General features: G+C 46.3%; 1 protein-coding gene across 1 annotated transcript; it reads left to right on the top strand.

The window, feature by feature from the left end:
* The first annotated feature begins 1,699 nt into the window (after positions 1–1,699).
* On the top strand, positions 1,700–8,261 carry LOC115548605 (zinc transporter ZIP6-like). Its single transcript, XM_030363360.1, has 7 exons — positions 1,700–1,927; positions 2,643–2,846; positions 3,071–3,152; positions 3,382–3,750; positions 4,303–4,383; positions 4,683–4,873; positions 6,422–8,261. Exons 1-7 carry the CDS (start codon positions 1,700–1,702, stop codon positions 6,572–6,574), a joined length of 1,308 nt encoding a protein of 435 aa, XP_030219220.1. The 3' UTR covers positions 6,575–8,261.
* Positions 8,262–14,152: the final 5,891 nt, after the last annotated feature.

The raw sequence follows: 14,152 nt of genomic DNA on the forward strand, positions 1-14,152 counted from the left end.
CCCTGTTCAGGATACGGCAGTTGCTCCATCGGCCGATTAGGTTGCCGCTGAAAACCAACAGAGCATCTAGTTAAAATCCTTGTTAATAAAAGTGTGTTTAGCCTCATTTCAATAACATTCGATTTTTGTTATGTTTGCAGTGAAACTATGTACAAAACAATATTAAAGGGATATTCTTTTGAAACAGGTACTGTGGCAGCTCTGTTCAAAGTATTTCTGCTAATAAACATTCCACACTTTACTGTATTTGGTTTAATGCCAAAAGCAATGGAAGCACTTTTCTGAGTGTGTCTCGCCTCTGTAGTGACATTTGAGGGAAACTGGTCATCAGGGCGGGTTAGAATGTAGAAGGTGTGGGGTTGGTCGCATGGTTGAGGACGACCTGTAGCATCCTGCCACAACAGCGTCAATACCCACTTCTCCTTTGTGTCATTAGTGACATTTTTGTCAATTGTATTAATTAGTGATTCTGTTCATCTATGTTCCATTATTTCAATATACAGGATTCACACATCAGGATAATTAGCCTGGTTTACTTTGCAACATATTCACTTTTTACAATCCGATATCCTGTAGTGTGGGGGAAACCCCAATGAAAGCCGTGGACGCAGACAATCGATAGCCATTTGGGAGCCGGACATAACATACTTAAGGCTACCAACAATTCATTAAATCACCATAACTGAAGCCATGGCGGAAGTGGGTTGGTCATCTGAAATTGAGGAACAGCTTGTAAAATTGTCAGAAAAAAAGATAAATGAAGCTAGCATAGCATGTTCCTGCTGACCGTCTTCCGCTATTTTTGTTTTATTATTTTATTTAATTATTTATTTTTATATTGTCTCTTGGGTACCCAGCATAAGTTCCCTAGTTTCGACTCATTTAGGTCGGTTTCCATCAGACTGTTTTCATGAAGTCAAGTGTACTTTTAATCTACCCTGACAACAGGGGTCATATTGGTTGACTTGTTTTCTCTTCCCACATAGAGTGTGGCACTGAGTGACACAATCATAAAACCTTTGCTTTTCAGAAAACACTTATTTCACCATCTTTGACCTACCAGCGAGAAGGGGAGGGGCTCTTTCTGGAAGTGGGCGTGGCAGCCTTCTGCCTTGCAGCGGCCGACAGACCAGAATACGGCAAACAGGAGTGCCGCCATGACTACCACAGTTACCATGGCAGCTGTGGGCTTCTTCCATGGCTCCTCATGATCTAGCAGGGGTCATGTGGCGAATTTGTGTTAAAATGTATTACAGTCACAGTCTGTTCACAAGGTTTCATGCGTGAGCATTTGTGAGTGTGTGTGTGTGTGTGTGTGTGTGTCTGTGTGTGTGTGTGTGTGTGTGTGTGTGTGTGTGTGTGTGTGTGTGTGTGTGCGCTTTATACCATGTGTGTTTGTCTTATGGTTTATGGGTACGTTATATCGTGTTTGTTATGGTTTATGGGTACGTTATATCGTGTTTGTTATGGTTTATGGGTACGTTATACCGTGTTTGTTATGGTTTATGGGTACGTTATATCGTGTTTGTTATGGTTTATGGGTACGTTATACCGTGTTTGTTATGGTTTATGGGTACGTTATATCGTGTTTGTTATGGTTTATGGGTACGTCATATCGTGTGCGTGTCTTATGGTTTATTGGTATGTGTGTTTGTTATGGTTTATGGGTACGTTATTCTGTGTGTGTGTGTTATGGATTATGGGTAAATTATTCCTTGTGTGTGTGTGTTATGGTTTATCTGTGTGTGTGTGTGCAGCGTGGGCAGGGGGCTTCGTGTCCATCACGGTCATCAGCCTGCTGTCTCTGCTCGGGGTCGTCCTCATCCCCCTCATGAACAAGGTGTTCTTCAACTTCCTGCTCAGCTTCCTGGTGGCGCTCGCCGTGGGCACGCTCAGTGGCGACGCCTTCCTCCACCTCATCCCCCACGTGCGTCCTGGTACACCCCCGTACACCTCACCCCCACAGGTCCAGCCCCCACATATGTCCTGACCTCGGCCCCTGCCGTTGTCATCTCATGACGGACCGTGTGGAAGAGGATGCTAGAGAGGGCGGGACTTTCAGGGACATGGGTTTAGAGGAGAGAGAGAGAGGGCGGGACTTTCAATGATGGGTTTAGAGGAGAGAGAGGGGGAGGGACATTCAGTGACATGGGTTTAGAGGAGAGAGAGGGCGGGACTTTCAGTGACATGGGTTTAGAAGAGAGAGAGGGGGCGGGACTTTCGATGACATGGGTTTAGAGGAGAGAGAGAGGGCGGGACTTTCAGTGACATGGGTTTAGAGGAGAGAGAGAGGGTGGGACTTTCAGTGACATGGGTTTAGAGGAGAGAGGGAGGGACTTTCAGTAACTTGGGTTTTGAGGAGTTTATAAAGGTGTTTAGATATTGTGTATGTTTAAATACAGATGATGGTTAATTCTAGGTCCAGATGTTGTCGCCGTTTAGCTCCAGATGTTGTCAACATTTAGCTCCAGATGTGGTCCATGGTTTGCTCCAGATGTTCACATTTAGCTGAAGATGATGTCCATGGTTAGCTCCAGATGTTTTCCACGTTTAGCTTCAGATGTTGTCAACATTTTAGCTCCGGATGTTGTCCACGGTCACCTCCCAGATGTGAGTCTCTAACGTGCCTCCACCTTCTCCAGTCCCAGGCCACCCACCACCTCCACCACCACCACAACCACCACGAGGTCGCTGGGCCGGAGGGGGCGGGGCCGGGCCTCCACGGCGACCAGGAGGAGAACCTGGACGGCGTGTGGAAGGGGCTGACGGCGCTCAGCGGCGTCTACGTCATGTTCCTCATCGAACACTTCCTGACGCTGGGCAAGATGTACAAGGACCGCAAGAAGGTGGGACCTCCTCTGCCTGGGCATCTTTGTTTCTGAAGCTTGTGTTGGGTTTGTTTTAGTATTTATTTATTTTTTAGTACCCAAGGTCGTGTGTGCTGCTGTTTTGTTCTTTTAATGACAAATTGGCCGCGGCAGAATGAAGTCGGCCGCTTGTTGTCACTGGTTGTGTCCAGTGGAGGCGCTGCTGTGCGCAACGTCGAATGAATCCCCGTTCCTCCTTCCAGATACAGAAGAAGTGGGACTCGAGAGATAAGGATCTGGAGGAGGTTCCCGCCCTGGAGGAGAACCACCTCAAGCCCCACGAAGGTAAGGAACCGTCGGGTTCTCCCCTCTCTCTGGGTTCTCCCTCTCTCTGGGTTCTCCCCTCTCTGGGTTCTCCCCTCTCTCTGGGTTAAGGTTAGGGGGGAGGGGGGGGGGGGGGGGGGGGGGGGGGGTGGTGTTCAACCAAACGACTGTAGGGTTGTGTTTGAGGCAGCCGGCCGAGAGGACGATGCTAATGAGGTCACCATGGCAACGCTGTGCTCTGGGTCCACAGACGCCGAGGCCAACGGGGGCGGGGCCCTGGCCGAGGAGCAGCAGCTCATGCTGGCGCCCGCAGAGTCGGCGGCGGCGGCGGCGGCGGCGGGGGCGGGCCACACCCGCCCTCCGGACGCGGCCTACACGGACCAGGACTGTGAGCACAAGTGCCACTCGCACTTCCACGACACGGTGGGCCAGTCGGACCACCACCATCACCACGACTACCACCACATCCTGCACCACCACCACTCGCAGAACCACCACCCCCACAGCCACGCCCAGAGCTACTCCCAGGAGCACTTTGAGCAGGTGGGCGTGGCCGCGCTGGCCTGGATGGTCATCGTGGGCGACGGCCTGCACAACTTCAGCGACGGCCTGGCCATCGGTGAGCCCTGTGGGGTACTTTGGGGTTTGGCTGTCTGCTCTTTACTCTGTGCTGCTACGGGGTCTGGCGCAGCGGGTCCTGGTCCTGGTCCTGCTGGTACGGGGTCTGGCGTTGCGGGGTCTGGCGTTGCGGGTCCTGGTCCTGCTGCTGCGGGGTCTGGCGCAGCGGGTCCTGGTCCTGCTGGTACGGGGTCTGGCGCAGCGGGTCCTGGTCCTGCTGGTACGGGGTCTGGCGCAGCGGGTCCTGGTCCTGCTGGTACGGGGTCTGTTGAAGCGGGTCCTGGTCCTGCTGGTACGGGGTCTGGCGCAGCGGGTCCTGGTCCTGCTGGTACGGGGTCTGCTGCAGCGGGTCCTGGTCCTGCTGGTACGGGGTCTGGCGCAGCGGGTCCTGGTCCTGCTGGTACGGGCTCTGGCGTAGCGGGTCCTGATCCTGCTGGTACGGGCTCTGGCGTAGCGGGTCCTGATCCTGCTGGTACAGGGTCTGGCGTAGCGGGTCCTGGTCCTGCTGGTACGGGGTCTGGCGCAGCGGGTCCTGATCCTGCTCTGTTCCCAGGTGCTGCGTTCTCCGAGGGTCTGTCCAGCGGTCTGAGCACGTCGGTGGCCGTCTTCTGCCACGAACTCCCCCACGAGCTGGGTACGCACCTTTTATTGTATTCACTCTGAATTAAGGAGGTGTATACTGCTAAATGAAGCTGTCATTCAGCAAGACGCACCTCCTATATTCACCCGGTCATTTAGCAGTAGGCACCTCCTATATTCACCCAGTCATTTATCAGTAGGCACCTCCTATATTCACCCAGTCATTTAGCAGAAGGCACCTCCTATATTCACCCAGTCATTTAGCAGTAGGCACCTCCTATATTCACCCAGTCATTCAGCAACGTTTTGTCTGCTGTATTGGTCGGAGCCTGAACGTGTGACTCCATTTCCCAGGGGACTTTGCGGTTCTGCTGAAGTCGGGCATGACGGTGCGTCAGGCCATCCTGTACAACGTGCTGTCGGCCATGATGGCCTACCTGGGCATGGGCGTGGGCATCGTCATCGGCCACTACGCGGAGAACGTGTCCATGTGGATCTTCGCCCTGACGGCCGGGCTCTTCATGTACGTGGCCCTGGTGGACATGGTGAGAACTGCGCTCGTACCTCACAGACCTGTGGTTCTCCAATGGGAACAACGCGCCCCCCTAGGGGTACTTACATTTTTTCGTTAACGAAATGAACACTGCAACAGTTGCATGAAGCACAGCCCAATGTTCCTCACACATTTTTAATGTTCATCTTGACACTGCCAAATGGAACGCACAAACATTATGTTGATTAAATAATAATAATAAATAATCGATGGGGGTAATTGGCTGAAAAGGTGTCTGAGCACTAGTAGCACCGTTTGAGAACCACGGCCATTGACCATATAGAAGGAGCTGCTGAAGACCCTCGTGCAGACCCTTCAAGCAGGTGGTCGGCGAGAATGGTTGATAATGTCCATTCGACAAAATAACGATGTCGCTCCCAAAAAGGTTTTTAGATCAGTAGAAAAGAAAATCGGATTAAACTAATGGATGACGTTGACTAAAAGGAAATAAAGCACTTAGTCGTAAGCATTTACATTTTACATTTGCGTTCAGGGCATTTAGAAGACGCTTTTATCAAAAGCGACCTACAATACTTACATTTGTCAGAAGAAAGAGAAACTACAATATATCTCTGTCGGTACAGTGAGGAAGTTCATAGAAACAAATGTAGAGCACTTACCATCGCTAGTTACACAAAACAAAAATATCTTTAAAAACGCCCAAAGATTTTTAAAATGTCTAAAAGAACAAAAATATCCTTAAAAACGCCCAAAGATTTTTAAAATGTCAAAAATAACAAAAATATCTTAAAAAACGGCCAAAGATTTTTAAAATGTCTAAAAGAACAAAAATATCTTTAAAAACACACAATCTTTCGGGGGGTGGGGGCGCAGCTGTTTATTATCTCTCTGAGGGGGGTTCACTCTCACACTTTGGAAACCCCTGGTTTAAGAGAAACCATGGTCCATGTATTTATCTCTGTCTAGTGATGAGCAGGCACTCAGGGGTGGACAAGTTTGGCTGTCAGGCCCTCAGCTGCACCTGTTAGTTCTTCAGGTGATGTTGAAGAGCTGACCGTGTGGCATAGTCACCTGCTGCTCCCCCCCCCTGCTGCCACCGACGGCTGTAGTGCGCCCCATGCTGGCCACCGGCAGCCACCGCAACCCGGTTGGTCGTCGAAGCCACGGGGAAAACCTTGGTTTCTTTGTTTCTTTAAAGGTGACATGTACCACCAGGTGTGAGTGTGATTAGCCGTGACAAGCCCTTTGGAAATTCTGCCTCTTCTGACAACACAAGTTGGCGTGTCCACCAAGATGTATTACGGATAGATGAGCAACGTTTGCTACAGTCCACTGGGTAGGCTGGTAGACTGATCTATCCAGCACACATCTAGGTGGATTCACCCAAGGATTTTAAACGGCTAACCACACTCGCACCTGGTGGTCAATACGTCACCTTTGACGTCTGGTCTTTGGGCTTTCCTTCAAAACAGGACGAGGTGGTTGTTGTTCTCCGTCGCAGAGCACAAATCGTTTTTTTTTTCATTGCTGCTGTTCCAAAATAAAGCCCTGGTCACCCTGGTGACCTTTGACCTCCTAGATGCCAGAGATGCTGCACAACAACGCGGGCGAGCAGGGCGTGGGCCACTGCGGCTTCTTCCTGCTTCAGAACGCCGGCATCCTGCTGGGCTTCGCCATCATGCTGCTCATCGCCGTGTTCGAACACAAGATCCAGCTGGACCTGGGCTACTGAGTCCGGCTCCGGTATTGGTCGGCTCCGGTCCACATCTCCCTGCTCTCCCCCCCCCCCCCCTCCCTCCCATCCGGCTCCTCCCCTATGCCTTGTTTTAAGTTCATTTATTTTATTTATGTTTTTTAGCTTGTGTCCCCCCGTTCTCTGCTCCATCGCTGGCCGCTGGCGTTCTGCACGCTCTCAGGAGGTTCTGGAAGAGTCTCCCTCCCTGCCGGCGGTCAGAAGCCCAGCTGTGCTAGAACGATAGACCCTACCTGAGCGGACGGCAGCTCCAGTGGACCTTCGATACTGATACGGGAACCGTGGTCCAATAGTAATGCTAAACATTACACATGGACAAAGTTCGCAACTTACACTGCACTGTAGACCCAGTGGGTCCAGTACAGGTAGAACCCGGTACTCGTCAAGTACTGGAGACCCGGTACATGTAGAACCCGGTACTCGTCAAGTACTGGAGACGGATTACAGGTAGAACCCGGTACTCTTCAAGTCTTGTAGAGCCAGTACAGTTACAACCCGGTACACCAAGTACTATAGACCCAGTACAGAACTGCTGTAATACTATGTGTAGTCCTCTTCCCTAAACGGATCCAGTAGGGTACATCTTGAAGCCGATACAGTACCTTAGGGCCGGTACAGGTTCATAGTGGTGCCGTGCTGTGATTTCATGTCATGACAAAACGTGTTACATTTTTATGTACATTGAGATCGCCAAATGTTTTTTGTTACAGCGTAATTTCTTTTTAATAGTCATACAAAGGTCATGTTTTTTTAGTAGTGTTGCAATACTTTAACCATTCTGTTTGGATTGAAACAATTGTCTACAAGGACGTATTTGATGGTATAAAAGTGTATTTAATATGATTGATTATTCAACCATTGATCGATATCCTTCATGCCCCCAGAGCGAGTCAACTGACCTGTGTTGGGTATGAAGACCTTTCCCAGGAGCAGTATTTAAATGTAAAACTGCTCGTCTTCATTTAATTAAATGAAGAAGATGGCGCAGACTAAACCGTATATTCTCTGTCACTTTGATCCAACTGGTTTTAGTTCCTTTAGGGTCTGCTGAGGTGAAGACTGTTCGGGTCTCTAGGTTCAAGTTGTAAACACTGTCGCTGATTCACTGCACTGTGTTGCTTGTTACTGCTTGAAATTAATGTTGAAAAATGGGACTTCATCTCATCGGAACAATGGCATGGCAATGTCATAAATAACTGTCAAGGGCTTATTCTTATTTGAAGAAATTACAGACTTGCATTTGGTCATGCATGGGTCGCTAATGTACAAATACAAAAGTAAGTGGCTTGGTGTCTAAACTTTAATCAAACGTAACATTTCAATCTTCCAATATCCTCCTACCCCCAACATGCACTACTGAGTTGTTTTTCAAATTCAAACTGAACTTGAGGGACGTTGGTCACGGTTGAGCCAGTGCCATTATGTTTTAGAGGTCTTTTTATTTGATCATGTCTTGCCTTCTGACTGCTGTTAGGGCTCCACTGTGATAGCCTACTGCTGTTAAGCTGAACGCTCCTCTCCTACCCCATAACCAGTATAATTAAGGTACCTTCTCATTTTTTTACTTTGCTTCTCATGCCCACTGTTGATCGTACCAGGTCTTTGGGCCGCTTGGTGTGTTTCTGTGTTTGTGACGCTCCAGAACAGAATAAAGCTGCTTACCCGAGCATGGCTCCGCTTTTATGAGCTGATACTACCTAATAACGGAACCCTACAGCAGTGGTTCTCAAATGGGGCTACGTGTACCTCTAGGGACACCGTGGAGTACTGCAAGGGATTCTCCGATTTTATTTTTTAATATTTAAAAAAAGGTAACTTATTTTTTTCATCCTGAGCAAGTTTAAATTCGGAAATAAACATTATTTCCCTTTAAACTTGACGGCATGCGTTTCAAGTTGGTGCGATAGTGAAGGCGAGTTTTTGATCAAAAATACCCCATTCGTCACGGCGCGGGCTTTCTTGGTTCACTGGAGAAGGCGGGGCTGCGCACGGAGTCAAACATTTTTAGGAATGAAGACACCCGCATGCAAGATTACGTTCACGTCTGAGTGTAGGCCACAAACGCGACTAACTATTTACAAGTGCAAAAACGCCAACGTATTCTGCTGACCACTTGTTTTTTATAAAAGTCTCGGACAGTTCCTCTGCGTCTCTCTCGTCGATCGCCCCATCTTTCAACGTCTTTGTTTTATACGACCGCATCACCTTCTCTCACATTATCAGCCAACCACACACACACACACACACACACACACACACACACACACACACACACACACACAACCTCTTGCAGGCAGACTCAGAATCTTGAGCCCATTTATTAGGGAACAGGTGTTATCGGGATTCCATCACTGCATTCCCAGAATCCTGCATTGTGAAAGTCTTCCCTTTTTTTTTTAAAATGTACAATGGCATTTTATTCTACATACAAAACAACCATAGTATTTTTCAGGAGTCCACGACCACCCTGCCCGTTTTGACACACAAAAGTAATTTGACACTTCTGGGATGAGCCAATGATTCATCTGTTTGGAAGGTTTTGTTGGAGACAAACAAAGAATCTTCAGGCAACAGATGTGACAGCTGTGACTGCTCTCTCTCTCCTTCGTCTGCTGGGTCCTCTGTGTTTAGCTACCTGCTACAGGTAGCCAGTGGGCGGGGCTGAGAGGCTTGTCAGCTGATGAGGTGCACCTGTGCAGGTCTGCCACGCAGGCTTTAGCCAGTCTCTCTCTTTCCACAGAGGCAGGTGGACTTGGGTTCTGTTTAGGGTGGTTCCTTAAGGTTTTGGACCTTTGGATTGGTTCCATGTTTTGTTTTATGTTAACACTATTCAACATCCCCACAGCACACTTTCCACTGCCCATATACATAGGCTAGTCGAAAGAATTGTGTGTTTGGTCAGTAGTTCAGTTGGTTGGTCACATATGTTGGTTTGCTGTTCAGGTTTGGTTTGTTGCATTTTGTTTGGGTATTTCCAACATGGTAAAGATGGTTTGTTGTTCCCAGTATTTGTTTTTTCTGTCTGGGTAAGTTTCCTCCGTTCTGGCTCGGTCGGTCCTTGTGATTTTGGTAGCCTACTGGTTTTCTGTCCAAACCATATAATCACACATTTTCTAATCTTCCATACTCTACACTAATCCCTTTACAGATTTCATGATACTTACTTTATTCTAATAAATAACTTTATCCCTTATCATGTGTGGATCCCGATCTTTGCTCTGACCCGAGCCTCGTCTTAATGCAGCCAAGGAGATGGATATCAACACAATGGGAGAGTATTATCAATAATTATTCGATGATTGTGTTGTACAATAAAACACAGTAAAGATTCAATATGAATGGCAAAATAAATAATACGAATAAAATATGTGTTGGGCAAATTATACAGAAGATGAGATTATAGATTTCATATCAAAAGGTGAAGGGCTGAAACATTTTTAGAAATATATTTAAGAAATATAGGCCTACTCAAAGCCCAAATCATTGATATCATAACCTATCCAATATTAAAGAAATTTGAATTTGAATGGTAACAATTCCGTCTGGTGTTAAATCCTCGTTCTCGTTTTGAACGTCTCACTCATGGCCGATCACAGTGTGTTCTTTCTGATTAGCTTATTGAGATCACCTGTCACGCACCCCTTTATTAAAGGTGAACGCAATTGGTTTGGTTTACTTTGCATCGGCCTGTGTCAATCGAGGTTGAGTTTAGGGAGTGTTGAAAGTTTTCGATCTAGATTGCAGATCAGAAGCATGCGTTGTTGCGTGTTTGTTTTTGTGGGCATTTGACTGAGCAGCCCAGACCAATATTGCTACCAGCATGGCACTTCGAAACAGACCACCGCAGTGAGTAAAAGTTATTTTCCTTTATTAAATGTTGAAGTTTTTGGGCTGTCTCCTCGGACACAAGCCATCAGTAACCCTGCTCTTTGCACCTTGACATGCATGTTGCCGCTGTTTGTTAACCTAGCTTTGCTGATTTGTATCTTGTGGTGTGTGTGTGTTTTTCTTAACAGGTGTTGACTGACTGACTGACAAGATCTATGGGGGGGCCCCCTTTGGGCCCCCCCATACCAACTTAGTCTTCAAAAAAATCTAGTACCATGGGACTCCAGTGTCTTCAAAACATCCTCGGAATACATGTGTATGAATGGTCCACCGAAGGGTTGATCTGGAAGCCACCACGGCCCACGCAGTAATCTGCTGCGTGGGCCGTAGTGGCTTCCAGAGCCATCTTTCGGTCTTGGTCAGGATTTGTTACAGTTGATTTGTTAATGTAGCAGGCTACGGGTTTCTGAAGAAGCCTGCTTTACGTAGCATTGGAGTACAAATATTGTGCAAAATGCTCATGTAATTGCACTAGCACTAGTAACCTGTAGATTAGCTTAGTTTTACGTCATTCCGTGCTGTCTCTGTCAAATGTGTGGCTTACTTTAAGTCCACAAGGCCCTCTGGTAATCCACGTTGGAACACCCCTGGACAAGGTGATTAGTCACTGGGTGTGTGCTAAAGTTTTGTTCAATCTTTCACTAGTTGGTTAAGGTTTGGTAGAATTGTTTGGATGCTAGCGACGTGATGGCGTATGTACAAGAGCCTACCGTGGCCAGGCCACAGTTACGACGGTCACGGCCAGATGGCCTAGTGTGAGTGCAACCTTGATTGCATAGGTATACTGTTTACCATTGGATGTTTATGCAATTTGGCTTAATTCATCCGCAGTAAAGCTGCATTTGACTATTCCAGGGTCGTTTTGTGCAGGCTTTCAATTGACCATGTTGACTAGTTTGTGGGATTTTTTTTTTTTTTTTAACCTTGCTTACAATCCAACGGTTGTGACCACTTATGCAACTGGGCTGTGAACCTTGCAATTCTAGTTGCATATTTGTACACGCAAGCTTGTCCATTTCTATCGCTATCACAAACACTAGCTTCAGCATTTCCTTGTAGGCCATTAGCTGACTTGTGTATTGGAGCGATGATTTGGATATTTTAAGATGCTTAAACCTAAAATAAAGCAAAATGCGTGTCTGGTGTGCAAGAGCCAATTTGTTGGCTGGCAGTAGTCGAGGAGTTGCCGTAGGTCGTAAGCCATCTGGAGGTTGTGGCAATGGAGGCTTGTGGTAGATCTGCCATCCAAGAGGGGTTAATTCTTCTGAAGCATGATTAATAGTTTAGTAAATTGAATCTATTCATATAGAACTATAAAATCCAAGACTGCAGCCAGTAACTTGGATCGCAATATGTGGAAAGTATTAGTCTTCATTTGTAACAGAATAATTAACATGACTAACTGGGTTTCTTCCATTTTCTAACTAGGGGGACTTGACTGGTGAGTCTACTGGATTAATCAGTAGCGGTACTTTGCCCAACAGATTTGATGGCATGACTACAGGGTGACAAAGACAATTATTCCCTGCCTATCAAAAGAGACTTCTAAAATCTGCTAGAACAGTTCCTATACTTTTTGTATAATTTGGTCATGCTGCAAATTTACTTTTTGAAGTTGCTCCATATTTAGTTCTTTGACAGCCTCACCTCAGCTAGAAAAGTGTATTCAAATCAGCTAAATATAATGTTCAGAATGCATTGGTTTAGTTGGTGGTTCAACACTGATGTCTCTCTAGGCTTGAGGGAGAGCTCACAAGTAAATTACACAAATGTCCTGGAGCAATTGGGAATACACTTTTATTTAGTCTACCTGACCAGGGACATCTTTGAACTATAGGTCACCTAACCTAAACTTTTCACTCTTGTTAGGTTGTCCTTTTCTCTTGTTTTTCAACCCGAAAGGGCTGAAATATCAACATTTCAGGTATTCTGTTTGGATAATGTGCAAAACTTGTGGCTTCACTAATAAAAAATTTGTGAATTAACGAATGTATTTTTCTTAATGTGGTTAAACTATTTAAAGATTTGTATGCAAAATATTTCTGCTCAATTTGTGGTCAATGAAACTGACATTTTTTAATTTGCTAAAACACAACTATTGGTTAAAGGTATTTGCTTTGGGCATCTTTTGAGATTTTTTGAATCTAGCTCCATTGCCGTTAGCAATGGTGTCTCCCAGTACTGCAAAGTGCTTCCACAAGTTTAAAAAAGAATGGGCAGAAAAGGAACTGCCAACTAAATCTATTTAACATGGGTAGAAAGTTTCCATGGAAGCTCTTGGCTGCTGGTTCCCAACACAGCTCCACTGTTGGCCTGTGACCTTGCGTTTAACTTTATTTGACTTTTGGTGACTTTCACAAAAGAGAAATGAACTGGTTAATACAATAAACAAGACACTTCATGGTACCATTTTGAACTGTTTGTGGATATTGCATTAAATCCATATGCTTGAAACTTTTCAATAATGCATATCAACGAAACGATGGAATGAAATAAATAGTTCAAGCAATTTGTGGGACTTGGCTGCTTTTACATTATTCATTTTGGGGGTTATTTCAGTCTCCAACCTGCAGGTCGTGCGAAGAATCATGTGAATGGGAATATTCTATAAATGTCTATCATCTTTCGTCTCAACACTTCTGCTGCAGCCGCTGTTGAAGCGTATGAGTCCTTTGAGACCCCCTTTGATAAAAGGGGTTCTTTTATCAAAGGGGGCTCCTGTAAATCGCTCCTGTATGTTACCCTGCGCCACTGAGCAGTTTGTATAGGAATGAATGGGCGGCCATTTTCCAGTCTGTGGTCCATCCTTTATGTCCATGTTCGATCCACACTTCAGGATTAGCCCGTTTTGAGTACGGCATCCGGGTCCTTGAAGTATACTTCTTTTCGCCGGATCTTACTCAAATTTTGGCTAGTAAGTACGGACAGTACGGGTATTGGAACACGGCACAGGTTCGAGCGTGTGCATGGGTTGAATTGCGTGTGTCTCACGCCGAATGCATGAGACATGAGAGCCCTGTACTTACGTGACACAAACCAGCACCGCAAACGTTCTCTCCCGCTTGAGATGACGTCTTTCTTTATAGGTTCATGGGTCTGATTCGCCGATTTCCCATGCTGATATCCCCGAAGATTCTCGGGCATCTTCGACAATTTGGCTATAGATTGTCTCATTACACGCTAAATAATATAATTATAGCCTAATTATATATATAGCCTATACATATATAGGCAATATATATAATTAGGCAATATATATATATATATATACATATAGGCTAGCATTTGTGGTTTTGGCATAAAAATAACTAGGGTGCACTGTACTATCTGCGCACACCCTTTCTGAAGCCTCTCTCTCGCTCTCTCTCTCTGTCCCTCCCTCTCTCTCTTTCTCTCTCTCGTACCGTTTTGTGGAGCACGTTAATTGTCTTAGAACACTCCCATTCAGAATGCATTGGTTTACATTTCGTTCTGTGTAACACGCAAAAAGTCAGACTATCGTGCTCTGGAACACGCTTCAATAGATTAACGTTCGTGCGCAGGAGCACGCAATCGCGTGATACCGGGTTGTAACAGCAGCTTGTGGATTTCACTTTCTCTCAAGTTAACTGCTCATGATCATATCGCTGCGTTGTCTCTGTGGAGACAGCGCAACCCAACACCACTACC

The sequence above is a fragment of the Gadus morhua genome, chromosome 8 (assembly GCF_902167405.1).
Source record: "Gadus morhua chromosome 8, gadMor3.0, whole genome shotgun sequence".
Taxonomy (NCBI): Eukaryota; Metazoa; Chordata; class Actinopteri; order Gadiformes; family Gadidae; genus Gadus; species Gadus morhua.

Coding starts and splice junctions, on each gene's coding strand:
- LOC115548605 (XM_030363360.1), top strand. CDS start 1,700: ATGGGTAAATTATTCCTTGTGTGTGTGTGTTATGGTTTATCTGTGTGT. Junction 4,384..4,682: donor CGAACTCCCCCACGAGCTGG/GTACGCACCTTT, acceptor TCCATTTCCCAG/GGGACTTTGCGGTTCTGCTG. Junction 4,874..6,421: donor ACGTGGCCCTGGTGGACATG/GTGAGAACTGCG, acceptor TTGACCTCCTAG/ATGCCAGAGATGCTGCACAA.